This window comes from Babylonia areolata, chromosome 13, assembly GCF_041734735.1.
Source record: "Babylonia areolata isolate BAREFJ2019XMU chromosome 13, ASM4173473v1, whole genome shotgun sequence".
NCBI lineage: Eukaryota > Metazoa > Mollusca > Gastropoda > Neogastropoda > Buccinidae > Babylonia > Babylonia areolata.
The window spans coordinates 36,773,567-36,799,086 of NC_134888.1; the positions used below are offsets into that span (position 1 = coordinate 36,773,567).

Below are 25,520 nucleotides of genomic sequence, written 5' to 3' on the forward strand. Positions count from 1 at the left end.
ACACCCCACTGCTGCTGTCTGACCATGTCAGGGAACAGCCAGTTTCGTTCATCTCTGTTCATTCCCAGTCTCACCAGGTGCATCAAGATGTGCCATTCTCGTTCTGCTATCACTTTGTGCAGCACCTGAGAGAAGTAGTCTTCTGTGGGTTGGTGCAGAATGTTGAACAGCACACTGCCCCACTTGCAGCGCTCCAGAGCCTTCCTGGGACTTAGGGCCGAGTTCTTTGCAAAACGTAATCTCAGTCTGATCAACTTCTCGCATCGTTCTATGTAGCGCGTAGCATCTCCTTTTGGCTGTTTTCTCAGCTTTCCCGTGACCCAGTTCTCCAACAGCTCATTGACTTCAGTGATGTCGCCTCCCCTCTCCACCATGTCAAGCACAGTGTCCCAGTCGCCGTACTTGGCCACCATGTAGTGTGCGTGCATCTGTTCCGGTGGTGTCAGCCCGTGGTCAATCAGCAGTAAGTAGGCCTTCCACTCCTTCTCTTTGAAAGCCTCCTTCATTGCCCAGTCGCGCTCATCATAGTGCACGGTGTGGTCTGACCACTGCCTGACCACACTCCACTGTCTCTGCTCCACTGCTGCCTTGAACAGCTGACGCCGGTCATGTTCCCACACGTGAGACAGACATGCCCGGCTGATGACGTCCCATCTCTGTTCTCCCAGCATCTGTCTGAGCGCCTCGATCTGTAGCTGAGGGAACAGAGGGAACACAGCCAGTATCACCAGAAACATGGCATCGTCGTTCTTCCCTCGTCTGCTGACGTGATACAGGTTTAAACCTTGAAGGAAGTGAAGGATGAACAGTGGATCGTTTTTGTGAGTGTCGGCAATCTCAGTGAACACCGACACCCATTTCTGTTTGTTCTGGATGGTCTTCAGCGTGATGCCTTGCAGAGAATCTGAATTGTCTTCAATACAAGCTGTGATGTGAGCGTAGATATCAGACACACATTGTTTGGTGTGCTCTGTGCTGTCGGTGTACTCCATGTCATCGGAACACGTCACATCGCACAGTACGTGTAGGAGTGATGTCATCAGTGACTCACACAGTGCTCTTTTCCAGGAAACACGCTTTGCGATACTAGAACTGACTGAGTACACAGAACTGATCATCTGTGCCGAGCCCATCGTGAAGACGTAACGTCCACAGTTCATGTATGGTATTTCCCGTGACACCGCCTTGGTCAGCTCCACTCCCAGTGATCTGTCAACACGACAGCTGCGCATGAATTTCCAGAACAGCGTGTCATTCACTGTGCTGTCATGTCCGGATGTTATCCATGCGGAGAGTGTGTCACGGATCATATAATACAACACGTGTTCCGTGGAGGTCCATTTTTTGTTGGCCACAAGATGGGGAAACACGGCAACGACGTCGTCTTCACCACAGTGACGAAGAATGTAACGGTCAAAGCTGGAATCAGCAATACGTTTGGCAGCTTTCATGACAACCCGCCTGTGTTGTGTAACGCTGAGTCCCTGCTCCAAGATCTTGTCCACTGACACTGACAGGCCCCGAGACACCAGCTGGATCACCACATGCTCCAGCTGTTCCTGATGACACTCCGGTAATATGTATTTCACAAAGTCATCATCGCGAGCTCGCTTACTGCTCTGCTCAACAACCCAGCTGTGTCGTGAGGCGCTGATGCCTCGCTTCAACACCTCGCCGACTGACCTCCACAAACCCCGTGTCACCAGGTGGGTTATGACATGCTCCAGTTCCTCATCGTGACACTGAGGCAAGATGTACTCAATGAAGTCACCATCACGGGCATGTCTGCTGGCCTGTTCCACAGCCCACCTGTGCTGTTCACCACTGATCTCTCGCTTCAACACCTTATCCACAGACCACCACATTCTCCGCGATACCAACTGGCTCAATCCCTGTTCCAGCTCCTCGCTCGAACAGTGGGGCAAAATATAAACAAGAAAATCGTCATCATCAGCGTGTTTCGTGGCTTCCTCAACAGCCCTCTTGCGTCCTCCACTGCTGACTCCACGCTGCAGAACCTGGCCGACGCATCTCCACAGGCGTCTTCGGAGGAGCTGCGACAACACACTGTCCACCTGGTCGTCGGCACAGACGTCCAAGACGTTTCCCACAAACCACGGTGTCGCCCGTTCCGCAGCTTGGAGCACGGCCCAGCGGCGTTCTTCCTGTGGGCAGTCAGCCGTGTGCACCAAGCGGACCACCTCCTTCCACTGGCGCCGCTCCACCGCTTCCAACAACTCACTGCTGACATCCTTTCGCGGTCGTTCGTCTGGCGTCGTCGTCATGGTGATCGGCTGTGACACAGATGTGGCAGAACGGTGTGACATAGAGGCGACAGAATTGTGTGACATGACAGAATGGTGTGACACAGAGGCGACAGAATTGTGTGACATGACAGAATGGTGTGGCATGACAGAACGGTGTGACATAGAGGCGACAGAATTGTGTGACATGACAGAATGGTGTGACACAGAGGCGACAGAATTGTGTGACATGACAGAATGGTGTGACACAGAGATGACAAGGGTGTGACAGAGATGACGTGACACAGAGGTGACAGAAAGGTGTGACATGACAAAATGGTGTGACATGACAAAATGGTGTGACATGACAAAATGGTGTGACATGACAGAATGGTGTGACAGAGATGACAGAATGGTGTGACAGAGATGACAGAATGGTGTGACAGAGATGACAGAATGGTGTGACATGACAGAATGGTGTGACACATAGGTGACAGAATTGTGACACAGAGGTGGCAGAATTGTGTGACATGACAGGATGGTGTGACATGACAGGATGGTGTGACATGACAGGATGGTGTGACAGAGATGACAGAATGGTGTGACAGAGATGACAGAATGGTGTGACATGACAGAATGGTGTGACATGACAGAATGGTGTGACACATAGGTGACATAATGGTGTGACATGACAGAATGGTGACATGACAGGATGGTGTGACATGACAGAATGGTGTGACATGACAGAGATGATGTGACACAGAGGTGACAGAATGGTGTGATACAGAGGTGACAGAATGGTGTGACATGACAGAATGGTGTGACATGACAGAATGGTGTGACACAGAGGTGACAGCATGGTGTGACATGACAGAATGGTGTGACATGACAGAATGGTGTGACACAGAGGTGACAGAATGGTGTGACATGACAGAATGGTGTGACATGACAGAATGGTGTGACATGACAAGATGGTGTGACATGACAGAGATGACGTGACACAGAGGTGACAGAATTGTGTGACACAGAGGTGACAGAATGGTGTGACATAGAGGCGACAGCATGGTGTGACATGACAGAATGGTGTGACATGACAGAATGGTGTGACACAGAGGTGACAGAATGGTGTGACATGACACAATGGTGTGACACAGAGGTGACAGAATGGTGTGACATGACAAAATGGTGTGACACAGAGGTGACAGAATGGTGTGACATGACAAAATGGTGTGACACAGAGGTGACAGAATGGTGTGACAGGACAGAATGGTGTGACACAGAGGTGACAGAATGGTGTGACATGACAGAATGGTGTGACACAGAGGTGGCAGAATTGTGTGACACAGAGATAACATCATTGTGCTGTCTGACATGTCAGTCATGATAACTATCACACAAAGACGATAGAATGATAACATTGTACTGACTGCGCGTGTGCACACAAGAGACACAGACACAGACACACACTCACACATACACACGCACTCTCTTACAAGCTGAAATTCCTCACGCAATTCCACATAGTGTACATGCATGGGTGTTGTGTGTGCGTGCGTGCGTGTGCACGTGTGTGTGTGTGACCGAGTGTGTGTGTGTGTGGGGGGGGGGGGTGGCCGTCCCTGGGTGATAAAGTGTGACAACACTAAGACCATTACACTATCTTTTCATTTCGAAGTTTGAAATACCTCAGGCTTGGAAAACTGAACCTCGGTAACAGTAGGGTACAAGGTTGACACACACCTCAGGTGATAACAATCCCATGAAAGCGTGGAAAGAGGACCTGTCGCTGCACTGACATACTACCAGAAGGACTTCTTGGTTTAAACATTTTTAATATCAAGAAACAAGGTGCAATACAGCGTTCAGTTAAGAAGACTTGAGCAACAACAAGCATGAGCTTATATCGTGCTCGTTCATATGTTACAAGCAATACACAAACGCAATGGCGAAAATACACACATTATTTGACAATGAAAAGAAGGTTGAAGTGCAAGACAAAACTAAACTAAATAAGAAAAACAACAACAACAAAAACACAAAAAAACCCAAACTATTATTACCGCAACTACCACTGACAACAACAATGAAAATATTAATGATAATACTAATACTAACATAGTAGCAACAATAATAACACACTGGAAAGTGAACATCACCAAAGAACTTCTTTTCACTTCACTTCAACCATTTACATACCCGCGGAAAGGTAAATCGGGTGGCTGGATGAGTACAGCCAGTTTCTGGTTCTGTTTCTCAAGGAGGTGTCACTACGTTCGGACAAATCCGTATACGCGACACCACATCTGATAGGCAGATGCCTGATCAGCAGCATAACCAAACGCGTCAGTTTTGTCAGGCTTTGAGTTGCAAGCATATCTGTTTATTTGTGCACTTAATCAGAGTGGGTTTCTTCTACAGAATTTTGCCAGAGGACAACACTCTCATTGCCCATGGTTCTTTTTCAGTGCGCCAAGTGCGTGCTGCACACGGGGCCTCGATTTATCCTCTCAATCGAAAGACTAGACGCTCAGTTCAATTTTCCGGTCAAACTTGGGAGAAAGGGCGAGAGCGGGATTACAATACAGCCGAAGGCTCCAAAAAAGAAAGGTCTATGTTGCAGCCAGATCTGCATAGACAAGTGATACATAACCTAGCCGACGCTTGTGCGTGGAATGCGAGGGTAACCCTAAACCAAACTGATCTCTCTCTCTCTCTCTCTCTCTCTCTCTCTCTCTCACTGGCCTTACTGGACACTGTGTTTTTCAAACTGATGGAAATTCATTTATGATTCAAGCGACCAGAGACCGTCAAAACAACGTTACGTCATATCGCACAATGTATAATGTGTTCCTAATAACAGTTAAACTAACGGCGCTCATGGCTTAAGACAGAATACGTGACACACTAAGAACATGTACCAATGTCACCACACAGTACAGATGAGAAAAGAGCAAAAACACTTGCTCACCTGGTACCTGTACTCGCCAAAAATGACACGTCAGAGGTGAACTCGTTCCGTTGCATGTACACACGGGGGGTGTTACATTGCAAACAACGTGCTTGGTATATTATTTTGCATACCCTTCCTTTTTACAAACTTTTCTTTTTTATCCAACGAAGATTCGCTGAACGGGGAGCTTTCCCTGCGCTGTGCACAATCATTCTTCTCCTCTTCCGTCCTTCTCACACCCAGCAAACCAACGGTTGGTAGGTACAGTGTCGGTATCGAGTTAGGAAGAGGCGGGACGGGTAAGTGTGGGAGTGGGGTGAGGATAGGGGTGGAGCCTCTATTCGGTGTGTGGGGGGGTAGGAGTGGGGGATGGACGTGGACTGAGGAATGTCGAGGTCGGGAGAAAAGAGCGGGCTGGTGAGTTGCGGTGGTGGGTTGGGGTGGGGTGGGCGGGGGTGGGGGGGGAGGGGTGGGGGGAGGCAGGAGTGGGGCAGCGAGAGGGAGGTAGGGGAGGTCATGCAGGAGGAATTCACGGGTGGCTGTTGTGACTGTTCGCAACTGATCGTGGCACCTTGCCAAACCAGCGGATATGAAGATTCAGGTTTTGTTTCTGTCTGTCTGTCTGTTTGTCTGTCTGTCTGTCTCTCCCTCACCACATGCACGTCCATACCCATGCACACCCACACGCATACATTTACATGCGTGCAGGCGCTCGCAAGTACTTCTCTTCCACCACAACTGCTCAGTGCGGCTAGCCGCTGCTGCTACTGATTCTGCCTAGCCTTCTACCAAAGTCCATTGACCCAGTTTTATTTCCGTTTGTATACATGTGCAATTCCGAAGGGGGCGATCTTGTGAAACACAGCCGGATGCTCGGATACATTGACGAACAACAGCAACCTCCCACAACAGGACAATTTTCATCAGCATACTGATGTTGGTCGTTGTAAGTGGAAGAAGAAGAACTGTTATTTGCGTTTTGCAGATTTTATGTCAGTAATGCTAAATTTCTAACGCTCTAATTTTTGTCGATTTTTTCTGAAATACGATGATGCGGTCCCGCGGGTATCATTTCATATTAATCTTTCTGATCTGCATGCCTCCAGTTCAGCCTTGCCCTGGTTACTGTGCAGATCATCCGTCACAAACTCAGTAAAAGCTTGGCTTTTGCAGTCTTTATGATAGTTTGTAGGCCTATCTCGCCGCAAACACTTCGTTTGTTTCGGGCAGTGTGTGTTCTTTGGATCATTGGATCGGCATTTCACTGGTCTTTTTTTTTTTTCTTTTTTCTTTTTTTTGTCGGGTTTCTGTTCAGTCACAGTGAGTGAATGTATCTCCTTGGTGCCGTTCTTGCCGCCCCGGATGAAAACTGAGGGCGCTTGCGGCTTTCACTGCTGTCTGTTTTAGTGGTCCTTGAAAACCGTAGAAGGTTTGTCAGTGTGTTGAGTTCCTCCTTCTGGTTCCTAACCTTTAGGTTCCTAACTGGCAGAGTTGGGTGGTTCTGTCGATGACCAGGCCACTGATGTGATCTGTGTGTGGATCCGTGTGCGTATGTACGATTCATGGCTTTTTGAATTCTTTAAACTAATAAATATACCAGTCCTTCCACTAGGATACTTCCTATAATTTCAGAGAAAACGTCTATTTTAGCGTCCTACATTCAGGACCCGGCAATTTTTGTGCATGTATAAAACGATATTACCATTTTTAGATGTTACCCATTTTCACTGGATTTCGACTCTATCTTATTTTGTACATTGTTTTAGTCAGTTTTGATGCGGATTCAGCTACTAAACTAACGTGGCACCATCTTGCTTTTTCCAGGTGTTTTTTTTTCTTTCTTTTTGTGTGTGTGTGGTCCCACAAACCATAAAAATGTATCCAATATTTGCAATAATTTACTGCCAGTGGACGCTGAAACAGGACATTACCTGCTACTCACAGTTCATACGTCACAAAGCTAAAAAATACGCAGTGCGTGACGTAAAAAAGCAAAAGAGAATGGACTTTCGTATGGTTTGGTGTTGTCATCACGATCCTGCAGAACACTGAGAACGGGTGACGTTTATGTCGCTGGCAATCGTGTTGTTTTACACTTTGTCACAACAGACTACTCTGCGTGAAATTCGGGCTGCTCTTCCTAGTGAGAGCGCGTCGCTACACTGAGAGCGCCACCCATTTTTGGCGGGGTGTTTTTTCTGTCTGTAATTTTATTCGTTTTTCTTTGGAAGTGGAGTTTTCTACAAAATTTTGCCAGGGACAACCCTTTTGTTGCCGTGGGTTCTTTTACATGCGCTAAGTGTATACTGCACAAGAGACCTCGGTTTATCGTCTCATTCGAATATTTAGCGTCCAGACCACTACTCAAGGTCTAGTGGAGGGGGTGAAAATACTAGCCACTGTGGGATTCGAACCAGTCCACTCAGATTCTCTCGCTTCCTAGGCGGACGCGTATACCACTAGGCCAACACAGCACATCTCACATGCCCTGCGTTCTGATTTGGGTATTATCCAAACATGCCTTCCGCACAGTTCTGACAGCATGTCATGCTTGGGTGTTGGTTATACTGGTGAGCTGGTCAGTACACCGTCCCGTCTGCACCATTATCAGGAAGCTGTTAGTTCATTTTGCCTCAGTCCAAATTAAATTTCAGTCCATTTGTGTGAGTGTGTGCGCGCGCACAAGCATAAACATTTGTGTACACTTGTGTATATGTGTGCGTGCCTTTGTGTGTGTTTTAACTCACTCAGTACGGCCAGTCCTCTCTTCTCCTCTACACAGACCCCTCGGATGTCCAGTGGGTGCCTGAATGACCCAACCTTTAGCTTCCGTCGTCAGAACTGTGGTATTCTTTGTCAACATTCACCTCTTCAGTATAAGAGCGTTCTGCTTGCAATATTTTGATGATGGTAATTGGGATGAAACGCTGTTAACGTCGTCTCTTTCGCCGTTCGTATGAAGAGAGTTAAGTCATACAAATATGTACAGTGGTAAGATGTATAACTGATGTAATCAGTGAGAACATAAAACTCACAATCCAACACAACAAAGGAGCACAATACAAAAGCTGATACATATTCTTTATTATGATAAAATGCAAACGCTAAAGTGTCAAACAGGCTTGACATTTAGCTCCACGAAAATCACAGGTACACCCATGTGAAAATGCGTATGGGTACATATTTTTTTTAAGAGTAAAAAATTAAATGTAAGGTCCATTCACCACATATCTCTTTGTAGTGTGTGTACGTGTGCGTGTGTGTGTGAGTGTGTGTGTGAGTGTGTAGTAGTAGTACTACTACTAGTAGTAGTAGCAGAAGTAGTAGTAGTTGTCTTTTCACTTTGAGTGACATTAGAATGATAAAAGGGTGTCTCTGTGATTGCACATGTGTGAGTGAATATATATGTTTTTGTATGTGTAAAATTCATAAGCTTTTGTTAATCCGAGTATTGCTACATATATTACTTTTTAAAAAACTTAACTTTATAAAAGGGGTTAACTGATGATCATACACAATAGAAAAATCCCCAATCTTTTTGCATCATATCACACTGTGACCTGCAACGCACATTTTATAACAAGGGTAGACTTCTTAATTATCATACAAGTATAGTCCGCTACACAGTAAAGGCCTTTGAAAGTCATCAACACTATACAAAAGATCCAAAACAAATCAGTTGTTCTTTTTGTTCAAGGATGACTGCACCAACCATTAGTTCAGACAGAACCGATGCAATGATCTCTGTCCCTGACCTAGCCTTTGTTCTGATCACTGTAATCTGGCCTTTCCTCTCACAGACTATGCTATCGGTCAGTCCACACACAGGCAAAACAGCTGAGTAGTTAAAGCGTTGGACTTTCAATCAGACGGCACTGGGTTCGGATCCTAATCACGGCACCTAGTGGGTTAAGGATGGAGCTTTTTCCGCTGTCTAAGTTCAAGAGATGTGCAGACCTGCTGGTGCCGGAACCCCCTTTATATGTGCAGGCATGCTGGAGACCAAATGTGCACATTAAAGATTAAAGAAGGTGGGTAATGGAAACAAGATCACTCAGCAAGCACATCCAAAACAATCGAAGTATGGCTGCCTGCATGGCTGGGCAAAAGAATGGTCATACATGTAAAAAGCCGACTGGTTCCTACACTGCAGCACACAAATGCAGAAGTCAAGCCACTCATTGCGCATGTCACACTCTCAGTACTCTGTGAGCACGTCTTGTCAGAAAATGTCAACTCCTGCCCTCTCTAACAGACAAATGTCAACCCCTGCCCTCTCTAAGACAATGTCAACTCCTGCCTTCTTTAACAGACAATGTCAACCCCTGCCTTCTCTTACAGACAATGTCAACCCCTGCCCTCTCTAACAGACAATGTCAACCCCTGCCTTCTCTTACAGACAATGTCAACCCCTGCCCTCTCTAAGACAATGTCAACTCCTGCCTTCTTTAATAGACAATGCCATCTCATGCCTTCTCTAATAGACAATGTCAACCCCTGCCTTCTCTAACAGACAATGTCAACCCCTGCCTTCTCTTACAGACAATGTCAACTCATGCCTTCTCTAACAGACAATGTCAACCCCTGCCTTCTCTAATAGACAATGTCAACTCATGCCTTCTCTGATAGACAATGTCAACCCCTGCCTTCTCTTATAGACAATGTCAACTCCTGCCTTCTCTAATAGACAATGTCAACCCCTGCCTTCTCTAATAGACAATGTCAACCCTGCCTTCTCTAACAGACAATGTCAACCCCTGCCTTCTCTAACAGACAATGTCAACTCCTGCCTTCTCTAATAGACAATGTCAACTCATGCCTTCTCTAACAGACAATGTCAACCCCTGCCTTCTCTAACAGACAATGTCAACCCCTGCCTTCTCTAACAGACAATGTCAACTCCTGACTTCTCTAACAGACAATGTCAACCCATGCCTTCTCTACAGACAGTGTCAACTCATGCCTTCTCTAATAGACAATGTCAACTCCTGCCTTCTCTAATAGACAATGTCAACTCCTGCCTTCTCTAATAGACAATGTCAACTCATGCCTTCTCTAACAGACAATGTCAACCCCTGCCTTCTCTAACAGACAATGTCAACTCATGCCTTCTCTAATAGACAATGTCAACCCCTGCCTTCTCTAACAGACAATGTCAACCCCTGCCTTCTCCCATAGACTCCACACACACACACTACCCACCCTGCTCTGTGTGTTGCAACACACTCCTCATTCTTTACAGAAACCACGTGGGGGTCTTCTTTTACACAAACACTTTGTCTTGATCAGAACAATCTCTAAAATTAACATCTAAAAAAAATTATATACATATATTGATGCCCTCTAAAAGGTGCATTATTCAAATGTAAGAAAGGAAGTGAACAATCTGGCATAAAAAAAGTTCATTGTCTGAGAATTTTGATTAGCAGTACAATGTTGAGCAACAGCATGTGAGGGACAATCAATTAGCAGAAAAAAAAAGGAAAAGTCACTATCCTTCAGTCACAAGAATATCCAACATGATGTATACAGAAATTCATTACATCTAGGACTGTGACATTCCACACAGAGAAGCAAATATGTCAGCGATCATTGTGTAAACAGGGGACAAGTTTCGTTTTTATTTTCTGTCAGAAGTAAGATACTGAAAATGGTCACCCACAGCATTTTATAAGTTCTACCATATTCATCAATGCAGTGAACTTCGCACACACACACACACACACACACACAAAATCTCAGCAAAAAAAGGTCACTTATGCAACCAACCCAGACCTCAGTACAGATATGTTCAATACCTGGCTGCGGTGGTCGAATTGTTAGTGCTGAATTCTCACCCAGGTTTCCTTGAGTTCAATCCCCGATATTGCCCCACCTGGTTGGTTAAAGGTAAAGATTTTTCTGATCACCCAGGTGAACATAATGTCCAGACCTGCTAGAGTGCCTGAGTCCCTTCATGTGTATACATTGTGCAGAAGATCAAAATACACACGTTAAAGATCCTGAAATCCATGTCAGCGTTTGGTGGGCTATGGAGACAAGAACATACCCAGTATGCACACCCCAGAAAACAGAGTATAGCTGCCTTCATGGTGGGGTAAATAAACAAATGGTCATACATGTAAAATTTTACATGTGTGTGTATAAATATGTGTGCGGCGCGCGTGACTGAAACCTGACTGAATGACACAGGAAATGAACGATGCACAAACAAAAGCAGTTCTCAGTCGGCTCTACCCAGGTAGGAATCCCACTGTGCAAATGACTCCATGTTTGAAAAGTGCTTAGAGCTTGGTCTTTGATGAAGGATAGGTGCTAAATAAGTATCCATATCATATCACCGTATCATATCCGATAAATCAGCAACCTGATCATTGAGATGACCAAAGGGCCAGTCAGAGAGAGAGAGAGAGGGAGAGAGATAACACCACCGGACAAATTCTTTATTCATCCAGTCCCTGCCCTAAATAGGGTTTATACAACACAATACTAAATGACAAAGGCATAATATGCAAGATGGTAATAGAATGTTCAGGAAACACAACACTAAGAAAAAAGGAAAAAGAGTGAGAGACAGAGTGACAGAGACACAGACAGAGAGAGAGAGAACGTGATGAAGAATAGGTGTTATGTACTATCCCGATGACAGTGTAACAAGAGCAGCCATAAAAAATTCAGCTTCATGACACAATCACCAGGCAGAAAGGTACAGCAGATCCACATAACTCCAAAGTGCATAAAAAATGGTACTGAAAACATAAGTCCATTGGTTAATAGAATTGTGTAAGTAAGTGTGTAAGATAACAAAGAGTATACTAATATACATACGATTTACCCAATATATACAGCTTCATGTCAATAAACTGACCCTTTTCAAACAGAAAGGGACAAAATCAGTTGATATGTTACATCAGTGAATGGTAAATTTGTAAAAACACAAGGTTAATATCTTTAAAAACAACATAGTTCTGCTTTAAAAATGGTAGTTGAATGTTGACCATTAGAGCATATTACAAAACATTAGAGCATATTACAAACACAAAGCAGTGTGAAAAGATTATCAGAAAAAAAAAAAATCAGAAGCTTTGGCAGTAGCAATGTTTCTTCAAGTTTTGATTCACTGCTGGTAAAGAAAGCCATGTAACAAGGAATATTGCTGCTGGTATATTCATCAAGTAAAACGTACTGGAATAAAATCTTTTATTTGTGAGACACAACCAACAGCTAAGCTAACTGTGTTGAACGGCACAGTTTCACTGAGACAGTCTCTGTTAAAACAAATCAAAACAACAACAAAAATACAGCAGTCAGTGCTTTCACACATCAAGAATACAGGCATTGCAATCTGATTATGACAGCAGTCAGTGCTTTCACACATCAAGAATACAGGCATTGCAATCTGATTATGACAGCAGTCAGTGCTTTCACACATCAAGAATACAGGCATTGCAATCTGATTATGACAGCAGTCAGTGCTTTCACACATCAAGAATACAGGCATTGCAATCTGATTATGACAGCAGTCAGTGCTTTCACATATCAAGAATACAGGCATTGCAATCTGATTATGACAGCAGTCAGTGCTTTCACACATCAAGAATACAGGCATTGCAATCTGATTATGACAGCAGTCAGTGCTTTCACACATCAAGAATACAGGCATTGCAATCTGATTATGACAGCAGTCAGTGCTTTCACACATCAAGAATACAGGCATTGCAATCTGATTATGACAGCAGTCAGTGCTTTCACACATCAAGAATACAGGCATTGCAATCTGATTATGACAGCAGTCAGTGCTTTCACACATCAAGAATACAGGCATTGCAATCTGATTATGACAGCAGTCAGTGCTTTCACATATCAAGAATACAGGCATTGCAATCTGATTATGACAGCAGTCAGTGCTTTCACATATCAAGAATACAGGCATTGCAATCTGATTATGACAGCAGTCAGTGCTTTCACACATCAAGAATACAGGCATTGCAATCTGATTATGACAGCAGTCAGTGCTTTCACACATCAAGAATACAGGCATTGCAATCTGATTATGACAGCAGTCAGTGCTTTCACACATCAAGAATACAGGCATTGCAATCTGATTATGACAGCAGTCAGTGCTTTCACACATCAAGAATACAGGCATTGCAATCTGATTATGACAGCAGTCAGTGCTTTCACATATCAAGAATACAGGCATTGCAATCTGATTATGACAGCAGTCAGTGCTTTCACACATCAAGAATACAGGCATTGCAATCTGATTATGACAGCAGTCAGTGCTTTCACACATCAAGAATACAGGCATTGCAATCTGATTATGACAGCAGTCAGTGCTTTCACACATCAAGAATACAAGCATTGCAATCTGATTATGACAGCAGTCAGTGCTTTCACACATCAAGAATACAGGCATTGCAATCTGATTATGACAGCAGTCAGTGCTTTCACATATCAAGAATACAGGCATTGCAATCTGATTATGACAGCAGTCAGTGCTTTCACATATCAAGAATACAGGCATTGCAATCTGATTATGACAGCAGTCAGTGCTTTCACATATCAAGAATACAGGCATTGCAATCTGATTATGACAGCAGTCAGTGCTTTCACACATCAAGAATACAGGCATTGCAATCTGATTATGACAGCAGTCAGTGCTTTCACATATCAAGAATACAGGCATTGCAATCTGATTATGACAGCAGTCAGTGCTTTCACATATCAAGAATACAGGCATTGCAATCTGATTATGACAGCAGTCAGTGCTTTCACATATCAAGAATACAGGCATTGCAATCTGATTATGACAGCAGTCAGTGCTTTCACATATCAAGAATACAGGCATTGCAATCTGATTATGACAGCAGTCAGTGCTTTCACATATCAAGAATACAGGCATTGCAATCTGATTATGACAGCAGTCAGTGCTTTCACACATCAAGAATACAGGCATTGCAATCTGATTATGACAGCAGTCAGTGCTTTCACATATCAAGAATACAGGCATTGCAATCTGATTATGACAGCAGTCAGTGCTTTCACATATCAAGAATACAGGCATTGCAATCTGATTATGACAGCAGTCAGTGCTTTCACATATCAAGAATACAGGCATTGCAATCTGATTATGACAGCAGTCAGTGCTTTCACATATCAAGAATACAGGCATTGCAATCTGATTATGACAGCAGTCAGTGCTTTCACACATCAAGAATACAGGCATTGCAATCTGATTATGACAGCAGTCAGTGCTTTCACATATCAAGAATACAGGCATTGCAATCTGATTATGACAGTTTATGATTATGCTCCACATATGTACGCTATGTGGTCTAAAAGGAAAAGAAACATATTATGCACAGTCATATACATACAAGTGATACGGTTACACAAGCTTGTGGCCAGGTGGAAATATTGTACAGCCTATTGCTCCCTGTCTCACACCGAATAAAGTGCAAGATCAGCACTCTATGTTATAGATGTATTCACAAAACTGCCCCTTCCTATCTCTGCGGCTGCCTTCACCTCTGCACTCCATCTCGCTCACTACGATCGGCTTCGGATCCACTCTGTTTACACATACCCAGATTCAAACACTCGACTGTTGGCCGCCATTCTTTCTCTGTCTTTGATCTTGCAATTGGAATGAACTTCCTCTTTCGCTTCGTCAAGTCTCCACACTCAGGTCTTTCAAGTCTGGCCTTAAAACCCACCTCTTCCCAAAATAGCCTCCCTTGCCTGCCTCTTCCTTGTCTTTAGTTTCTACAGTTTTAGAGTTATGCATGCGTGTGAATGACTGGTGCGAAAGCGCTTTGATTTGTCTCTGCACAAGATTCAGCGCTATATAAATACCATTATTATTATTATTTAATGCTTTGTGTGGTATACAACCACAGCACAGCACCCCTTCGTACAGAACAGTGTGGAGACACACCTGGCCCAAAGGGGGAGAGGGTTTGACACACTGTGTTGTCGGGTATTCAATCCTCTGTTCTGCCACCACTACCACCACCACCACCGCCACCACCACCGCATTAGTGCCTTCTGATAATATTAGACATCTGAACATCAACACACCAGAAACAGAACAACAAAAACAAACTAAACACTGACTTACAGCAGCCCCCTCCCACAATCAAACTGCCAGCAGGTTTCTGACTTTTTGCCATTTTCTTTTCTGCCACAAAAACCTCGTAGGCCGAACATACTGTGATGTCATTCCTCTGTGCAGATACTGATTCCTACATACAGATCCAGTTCATGTGTCCAGTACAGCCAGGATCTACAGGACAAACTTGCTGTAAGTTCCCAGTCCATCTTTACCATAGCAAGGGCTATGCCCCTGACCCGACACACCCATCTTTACCAGCCTTACTTTAATGATATGGGACTGTAAACATTTCTGCTGCATCACACACACATGGAGCTAGAGGGGGGAAATGGGTGTTTATTTATCAATGTGTTTTTCCATCAAAGTTTTCACGTGCACACAGATAAGGCAAGCTAGTCACAGACATGACAACTAACCTGTAACAGTTGTACACACTGAAACAGACATTCACACTGTAACATAACAGACATGCACACTTTCACAAATGTGTGAACACACATTAACAAGCAAACAAACAACTTGTGAACACAATTCTGCCATAAATGCATTTGTTTACTGCTAAAACAAAAAGCCTCAAGATTTGTGGCACTCTAATGGTGCAGAGCATTATCACTGAAAAAAAAGAAGCTGAGTATACTTTATGCTGACTGATAACACTGCTACAATGAAGAACGTCAGCTTACTTCAGATGTACAAACATTACATGCCCATGTGTACATGCTTTTATCTGTCAGCATGTTCCACAGACATAATAAAAGAATGAAAACAGCAAAACATCTCTAGTGTTCCTATACAACTGTAAACCAAAACTAACCCAAGATCACAGAAAACCAAGATTTTTGCGTTTTGCTTTTGGCCAACCTCACATGACAAAATGACAAGAGCATTCTCTACAAATCCTAACATCATGCAGCAGATATGGACATAATTCCAAACCTTTGTAATCTCCAAGCTTCAAAATTCAAGCAACCAGAGCAGAACTCTGAGAAAGGCAACCCACATTTGTATGATCATCTTGCAAGCAAGGCATTCCATGGATAATCATTACCCCGACACTCATACAGAAATTATCATTAGCATCTAACCCTTTCAAGAAGGCAGCCTGTGCATTGCTAACATTAGAAGGAAGGCGTGTCATTATTATAAACACAACCGTAGCACTTGCAAGAGACACACTAAATACAGTTCACCACAACAACTATTTTCCAAGCCCCCAGCACTAAGCAACTTGACCATATGGGTCTAAGCCAATAGGCTGTAAAATTTAACTAACAGATTTTCCATTACTATATCATTTCTACCATAGCCTTTCCAGGAAGACACCCTGCACACTATTCATTCTCAATGTCAAGGCAATCCACCCCATACTTCTCCACGCCCTGGCTGTGTTTTTCGCCGACTACTACGTCTACTGGCCCCTGTAGCCACTGCACAACCCATATTTCCACACCCTAATTCCATACTTCCTTACCTTAAACCCATACTTCCACACCTAACCCACACTTCCACACCTTAACCCACACTTCCACACCTAACCCACACTTCCACACCTTAACCCCATACTTCCACACCTTAACCCCATACTTCCACACCTTAACCCACACTTCCACACCTTAACCCCATACTGCCACACCTTAACCCACACTTCCACACCTTAACCCCATACTTCCACACCTTAACCCACACTTCCACACCTTAACCCCATACTGCCACACCTTAACCCACACTTCTACACCTTAACCCCATACTTCCACACCTTAACCCCATACGTCCACACCTTAACCCACACTTCCACACCTTAACCCACACTTCCACACCTTAACCCCATACTTCCACACCAGAACCCCATACTTCCACACCTTAACCCACACTTCCACACCCTAACCCACACTTCCACACCTAACCCACACTTCCACACCTTAACCCCATACTTCCACACCTTAACCCCATACTTCCACACCTTAACCCACACTTCCACACCTTAACCCCATACTTCCACACCTTAACCCACACTTCCACACCTTAACCCACACTTCCACACCTTAACCCCATACTTCCACACCTTAACCCCATACTTCCACACCTTAACCCACACTTCCACACCCTAACCCACACTTCCACACCTTAACCCACACTTCCACACCCTAACCCACACTCCACACCTTAACCCACACTCCACACCCTAACCCACACTCCACACCCTAACCCCATACTCCCACAACCTAACCTCATACTTCAATGCCCTAACCCCACACTTCCACACCCTAACCCACACTTCCACACCCTAACCCACACTTCCACACCCTAACCCATACTTCTGCACCTTACCCCAAACTTTCCTAACCCCATACTTCCATACCCTAACAATGTACTTCCAAACCCTAACCCCATACCTCCTTACCTTGAACCCCATACTTCTCCACCTATCGGATGTGCGATATAACCCCCATGCACTACGTCCACTTGCTGTAGTCACTGCCGACCCAAATATTTCCAAACCCTAAACCTACACTTCCACAACCCCAACCCCAAACTTCTCCACCCACCGGTGCCGCGCTGTGCCGTGCGATATTGTCCCCACCCACTAATTCCACTTGCCCCCGTAGCCGCTGCCGACACGTGTGGTGTTAAAGGCCGCGCCCTGGAAGGACTGTTCGTTCAACACGTGTTCCAGCTCAGCCTGCGTGTCGAGAATGTGTATGTGGAAGGGGGAGCCAGGCACATCTGTCCCCGACCAGCGCACCGACACGATGTAGAGGCCGGTCTCGGAGGGGTCGTAGCGACACAGAATGGTGCGGTCCTTCTGGCTGTCACGGTACATCTCCACCTGGAAGGCACCTGTGACGAGGGATGGCAACAGGTGGGGTTATAAAACATTTAGCACAGGTAACAAAGTTTTCTGGTTAGTACGAGCTAAATTACAATGTTATCAGTCACACTGGTGAATGCACAGTATAGCTTAGCCACTCACTGAGGTCTGCAAACTATCCCAAGAGAAAAAAGAAGGGGAAATCTGTTAATTAAGGCCAACAAAAATACTCACATTTAACTATTCCACCAATTTGTTCAAAGGCCCACTCAGCCCAGTACAAGTCACACCTTCTGTTGCCGCTGTCTTTCTTATTCCCATTTTTACACCCAACCATTAACCAACACAAAAGGAAGACTTACCTTTCACCAAGGGAAAAGACAGACTCATCTTTCATGAAGGGAAAAGGCAGACTTACCTTTCACAAAAGGAGGAGGCAGACAGTATAATTTTTACCAAAGGGAAAAGGAAAATTTATCTTTCACCAAGGTAAGAAAGATAGACGCACCTTTCACCCAGGTAAAAAGACACACTCACCTTTCACCATGATAAGAAAGGCAGGCTCACCTTTAGGTCCACGGACTCTGACGGTCAGCTGGCCGGCACCGGCGCCGCGTGTCTCCACCATGAATCGACTCTGGTAGGTGGCCAGGATGCCATGCTCCACACCTGGCCCACTCACTCGCACCTTGCTGGCATCCGGCAGGGAGCCCACCTTGAAGGCAAAGGGGCTGTCTGCAAGGTACACAGGTATATAATAATTTGTTACCTCCCTGCAGCCACACAGGTATGCTATTCACAATACTTTGTTGTCTCCCTGTAACCACACAGATACACAATTCACAATACTTTATTATCTCCCTGTAACCACACAGATACAGCAGCAAAACTCACTCTGCACATGCTCCCCTCTGTACTTGACCTGCAGCATGTGGTGACATGGACACACACAGGCACAGGCACAGTCACAGACAGACAGACAGACAGACTGACAGACCAAGAAAAGCGGCAAAACTCACTCTGCACATGCCACCCTCCGTACTTGACTTGCAGCATGTGTTGACATGGACACACACACACAGGCACAGTCACAGACAGACAGACAGACAGACAGACAGACTGACAGACCAAGCAAAGAAGCAAAACTCACTCTGCACATGCTCCCCTTCATACTTGACCTGCAGCATGTGTTGACATGGACACACACACACACACACACAGTCAAAGACAGACAGACAGACTGACGGACAGACCAAGAAAAGCGGCAAAACTCACTCTGCACATACCCACCTCCATCCTTGACCTGCAGCATGTGTTGACATGAACACACACACAGTCACAGACTTTTCACACACACACACACACGCACACACGCACACAGTCACAGACTTTTCACACACACACACACACACACACACACACACACAGTCACAGACTTTTCACACACACACACACACACAGTCACAGACTTTTCACACACACACACACACACACACGCACACGCACACGCACACAGTCACAGACTTTTCACACACACACACACACACACAGTCACAGACTTTTCACACACACACACACACTTTCACTTACTTGTATGCGTACACAGTAATTCCCCCACCCCCCACCCCCTCGATTTTTTTCCTTCCCTCATCTAATATCACTTACAGTGAAAAGACATTAAACAAAAGAATGAATGAACAGTCACAGACAGACAGACAGACCGAAAAAACTCACTCTGCACGTGCTCCCCTCCGTACTTGACCTGCAGCATGTGCTGCCCGACTTCCTGAGGTCGCACGATCAGACGGAACGTGCCGTCATTGAAGTCCTCCAGTTCGCACACCGCCACCTTGCTCTGACCCATGCAGTACGCAGTCAGCTCCCCTGAAAACCACACACGCAACCTCTATCATGGAGACTAGAAGCAGTTAGCTCCCCTGAAAACCACACACACAACCTCTATCATGTAGACTAGAAGCAGTTAGCTCCCATGAAAACCACACACACAACATCCATCATGGAGACTAGAAGCAGTTAGCTCCCCTGAAAACCACACACACAACCTCTATCATGGAGACTAGAAGCAGTTAGCTCCCCTGAAAACCACACACACACACACACACACACAACATCCATCATGTAGACTAGAAGCAGTTAGCTCCCCTGAAAACCACACACACAACATCCATCATGTAGACTAGATGCAGTTAGCTCCCCTGAAAACCACACACACAACCTCTATCATGGAGACTAGAAGCAGTTAGCTCCCCTGAAAACCACACACACAACCTCTATCATGGAGACTAGAAGCAGTTAGCTCCCCTGAAAACCACACACACAACCTCTATCATGGAGACTAGAAGCAGTTAGCTCCCCTGAAAACCACACATGCATAATATCATGGAGACTAGAAGCAGTTTGCCCCTCTGACACCACACATACACAACATCCATCACAAAGACCAGAGCAGTAAGCTCCCCTGAAACCACGCACACACACACACACACACACACATACACACACACAAACACACACACACAAACCTGTCAAAGAAAAAAAAACACCAACAGCTGAGGGGGGGTGGAAAAGAACAAATCAAACAACAAAGCACACTGCTGAAGTGAACTATAATTCAAAACACAAGTCCTGAAGAATATCCCACACACAAAGACCTCCTTGACCTAGTCTTCAAAAACAGAACCACACATACATTATGACAGTTGTTGATCATCAATAATTCAGGTGTAAGAAAGATTACTGACTACAATTTTACATCAATAAATAACCCAGAAAGAGAAGAGAATGTCCAAAAAACCCACAAACAGGTGAGTCAGAACTCAGTGCTCAAAGTACTGTCCATTCCAGTTAGTTCACACAGCACGGAGAAAGGAACAGAAAATGCAGTCTCGGTTACAGTGTACACAATGCAATACAATTCCTACACTGAAATACAGATGAACATCGCATTAGACATACATGTGACGACAGTCACAATCACTGTCTACTATGGAGGATCTATAAAATTCCTTGACAACAACCATCACAGGTAGTCTGTTGTTCTATTTCTGATCAATATACAGCTTCAGTTTCTCAAGGTGTCAGAAAAATCAATACATCTATACCTCATCTGCTAAGCAAACACCCACCAGCAGTACAACTCAACAATCTTAGGCCTTGACTGCATGCATATATATTTGTGTATCTATCAGAGTGGATTTCTTCAACACAATTTGTATTTGTATTGTATTTCTTTTTATCACATCAGATTTCTTTGTGTGAAATTCGGGCTGCTCTCCCCAGGGAGAGCGCGTCGCTACACTACAGTGCCACCCTTTTTTTTTTTTTTTTTTCCTGCGTGTAGTTTATTTGTTTTTCCTATTGAAGTGGATTTTTCTACAGAATTTTGCCAGGAACAACCGTTTTGTTGCCGTGGGTTCTTTTACGTGCGCTAAATGCATGCTGCACACGGGACATCGGTTTATCGTCTCATCCGAATGACTAGCGTCCAGACCACCACTCAAGGTCTAGTGGAGGGGGAGAAAATATCAGCGGCTGAACCGTGATTCGAACCAGCGCACTCAGATTCTCTTGCTTCCAAGGCAGACGCGTTACCACTAGACCATCACTCCACTGCCAGAGGACAACCCTTTTGTTGCCATGGGTTCTTATTTTGTGCACAAAGTGGGTGCTGCACATGGGACCTCCGTTTATCTTGACTAATCCTTGCATCCTAGCTGTGTCACGCACCATTCCCTCTATGCTGGTTTCCAGACACAAACATGTTGCAGTTGACTTTCCATGTTTAGCCTAAACACTGATGTACAAGTTCACTGAAGACTCTAGGTCTGCGTGCGTGCGTGCATGCATGCGTGCGTGCGTGGCATGGCGTGGCGTGGCGTGGCGTTGCGTTGCTTGCGTTGCGTTGCGTGTGTGTGTGTGTATGAGTGAGTGTGTGTGCTGGTGTGTGTGTGTGTGTGTGTGTGTGTGTGTGTGTGTGTGTGTGTGTGTGTGTGTGTGTGTGCAGGTGTGTGTGTGTGTGTGTGTGTGTGTGTGTGTGTGTGTGTGTGTGTGTGTGTGTGTGTGTGTGTGTGTGTGTGTGTGTGTGTGTGAGTGAGCACACATTTGCTGAATGTGGACCATTTTGTATACTGATTACATGCTGAATATTTTGTTATCCTCATTATCAAAAACAACAACAAAAAACACAGGGTCAAGTGGTACATTTTTCTCCAAATAACTAGTTTACTCTGACAGGCAGAACAGGTGTAGGTGAATATAGGTGAGCAAGAACATCAAACTACACGACACCTGCACAGCACTGTGCACCAAGTGTTAGCAGCAGACAGCCAGAGGAGTTAGGAGAACAGAACATGTGGAGTGGAACCCCCTCACAACACCTGCCCATGCTACACTGGTCCTTGAAATTCGCGGCATGAACGGCACCACCACTCAGACTCTTGCCCACAGACCTTCCACTACATATCACTGCCCTTATGTCCATGGCATTGGCACAAAGGGGCTGCACAGACACTCTTTCATTCTCTCTAACTCCTTGCATCCTAGGCTGGTCACGCACCATCCACTCACTTTCCACCCTTCTCATTGACTCATGCCCTAAACGCTGGTCAGGCAACGCAGACTCTAGCGGATTTGTCTGTGCTTTTCTCTGTGCTTCATTCGTGGGTTGGCTGAACGGCACCAATGTGTTGTGGTTCTGTGCTCTTATATGCCTTTTGTCGGTGTGGCAACGCACGACACCACTTTAACTTTCTGCTTTTTTCCCTTCACACACACACATCATTACTTTCTCAATCTGTCCCTTCATCAGACAGGAATTGGCACGGCAAACCACAACTTCCGACTCCTCTACAACTGTGCCCTCAGGTTAGCGCAATGGCCAAGAGCACTGCCCTTCATGTCGCATGGCAACAGGCACCACCACCACTTTCCCCCTCTCTCTCTACACTGCCCTTCATCGTCGGCATGGCAACAGCAGCACCACCAACACCACTTTCCCCCTCTCTCTCTACACTGCCCTTCATTGTCGGCATGGCAACAGCACCACCACCACCACTTTCCCCCTCTCTCTGTACACTGCCCTTCATCGTCGGCATGGCAACAGCACCACCACCACCACTTTCCCCCTCTCTCTCTACACTGCCCTTCATCGTCGGCATGGCAACAGCAGCACCACCAACACCACTTTCCCCCTCTCTCTCTACACTGCCCTTCATCGTCGGCATGGCAACAGCACCACCACCACCACTTTCCCCCTCTCTCTCTACACTGCCCTTCATCGTCGGCATGGCAACAGACAACCACCACCACTTTTCCCCATCTCTCTCTACACTGCTTACAATTACCTATGAAACATGTAAATGCTGCCAGGAAAACAGTACCAGTGTTGTCTTCTGTTTCTCTTCTGTTGTGACAGAGTTCCCCTTAAATTTGGTTTCATTGTTTCCCAAAACAAATCGACGCTTGGATCTTTCACTCATGCGAAAATGACTCCGTGTTTGTACAGCGCTTAGAGTTTGGTCTCCGTCCCAAAGATAGGCATGATATATAGGTAACCACAACATCATCATTATGCTATTGAAAAAAACAGACCCAACCAATTGTCGTCAGAATTCACCCTAAGCAAACACACGCTTTAGAATAAGGATCCGCTGACTTTTAACCACACAAATTCCCCATCATTCTATACCTTGGATGGGAGTGACTGATTTTTTGTGATCCTGGAAAGTTTGGCAGCCAGGGTACATGGGTTGTTTAACCAACTGAGTGCCCCAGGGAAGGAAAATTCTGTTCCTATCCAGTAGTTTTTTGTTTTTGATTTTTGTTGTTATTTTCTGTCTTCCTATTGAAGTGGATTTTTCTACAGAACTTTGCCAGGAACAACCCTTTTGTGGCCGTGGGTTCTTTTACGTGCACTAAGTGCATGCTGAACACAGCACCTCGGTTTATCATCTCATCTGAAAGACTAGCGTCCAGACCACCACTCAAGGTGTAGTGGAGGGGGAGAAAATACTGGCAACTGTGCCGTGATTCGAGCCAGCATGCTCAGATTCTCTTGCTTCCTAGGCGGACGCGTTACCTCTAGGCCATCACTCCACTCCAGTATCTGACTGCATCACTGCAGGAATTTTCCCATCGCAAAAGCATTAAATTCAGTGACTTTTTTAAATGGATAGTGTGTTCATTTTCCGATCAGAAAGGTATAGGGTCTTTTTCTTTCTTTCAGTAGTTCATATGCTAGAATTTTGGTATATTTTAATTAATACCCTCTGTGATCAAAAGACATGTAGAAAATAGCTGTCACTGGGATTAAAATATGCTTGGCACTGAAAGCATTAACCAAAGTGTGCATCTTAATACTGAAACAATATAAAAAGAAAAAAGAAAAATTTTCTTCACTGAAATGCCAAAAAGGAAATCTGTGCAACACAGAAATATTCCAACCCAGGCTATAACACGGAAATACTCCAACCCAGGCTATGACACGGAAATACTCCAACCTAAGCTATGACACGGAAATACTCCAACCCAGGCTATAACACGGAAATACTCCAACCTAAGCTATGACACGGAAATACTCCAACCTAAGCTATAACACGGAAATACTCCAACCTAAGCTATGACACGGAAATACTCCAACCTAAGCTATGACACGGAAATACGCCAACCCAGGCTATAACACGGAAATACTCCAACCCAAGCTATGACACGAGAATACTCCAACCCAGGCTATAACACGGAAATACGCCAACCCAGGCTATAACACGGAAATACTCCAACCAGGCTATAACACGGAAATACGCCAACCCAGGCTATAACACGGAAATACTCCAACCAGGCTATAACACGGAAATACTCCAACCCAGGCTATAACACGGAAATACGCCAACCCAGGCTATAACACAGAAATACTCCAACCTAAGCTATGACACAGAAATACTCCAACCCAGGCTATAACATGGAAATACTCCAACCTAAGCTATGACACAGAAATACTCCAACCCAGGCTATAACATGGAAATACTCCAACCTAAGCTATGACACGGAAATACTCCAACCTAAGCTATGACACGGAGATACTTCAACCTGTGCTTTTAACCACTGAAGCGTCTTTGCTATCTATACAGACAGAAAAACAAAAAACCTCCCCAAAAACTGTCGGGATCCAGTCCCTCCCTTGCAGGTTGACGGAGCAGTGTGAGGGGGTTCCACCTACCTGGTTTTACCTGCCGGGGGCAAGGCGAACAACAGGGACTGTTCCTCTCACTTAGCATTGCACCTGCCGTGGGACTCAAGACATAGCAAGGCTATACATGCATAGCACACAGCATCACATAGCGGGATCATGCAGCAGGCCACATGGCGACAGCGCCACAGTTCACA

The 25,520-nt window shown here is 45.1% G+C and overlaps 2 protein-coding genes and 1 long non-coding RNA gene across 4 annotated transcripts in view; 1 reads left to right on the top strand and 2 right to left on the bottom strand.

Annotated features, from left to right (window-relative positions):
- Nucleotides 1-5,411, bottom strand: part of LOC143288923 (uncharacterized) — a 6,981-nt gene extending 1,570 nt beyond the window's left edge. Inside the window, exons 1-2 of the mRNA XM_076597596.1 lie at nt 5,212-5,411; nt 1-2,294 (exon numbers count right to left, since the gene is read on the bottom strand). The exon at nt 1-2,294 is cut by the window's left edge and continues 1,570 nt beyond it. Coding sequence (XP_076453711.1) covers nt 1-2,285 — 2,285 coding nt within the window. The 5' untranslated portion in view covers nt 2,286-2,294; nt 5,212-5,411. The remainder of the gene's footprint in view (nt 2,295-5,211) is intronic.
- Nucleotides 5,412-9,853: 4,442 nt separating this feature from the next.
- LOC143289241 (uncharacterized) lies at nt 9,854-15,937 on the top strand. Its single transcript, XR_013056223.1, has 2 exons — nt 9,854-12,528; nt 14,473-15,937. It is a non-coding gene; the product is annotated as an uncharacterized LOC143289241 (long non-coding RNA).
- Nucleotides 15,938-17,588: 1,651 nt separating this feature from the next.
- LOC143289242 (filamin-B-like) overlaps nt 17,589-25,520 on the bottom strand; it is a 128,617-nt gene continuing 120,685 nt past the window's right edge. Inside the window, exons 24-26 of one of the 2 annotated variants that reach the window (XM_076598221.1) lie at nt 19,854-20,003; nt 18,687-18,854; nt 17,589-18,148 (exon numbers count right to left, since the gene is read on the bottom strand). In XM_076598221.1, the coding sequence (XP_076454336.1) occupies nt 17,895-18,148; nt 18,687-18,854; nt 19,854-20,003 (572 nt within the window). In that variant the 3' untranslated portion in view covers nt 17,589-17,894. The remainder of the gene's footprint in view (nt 18,149-18,686; nt 18,855-19,853; nt 20,004-25,520) is intronic. The other variant, XM_076598220.1, reaches the window with a different exon arrangement.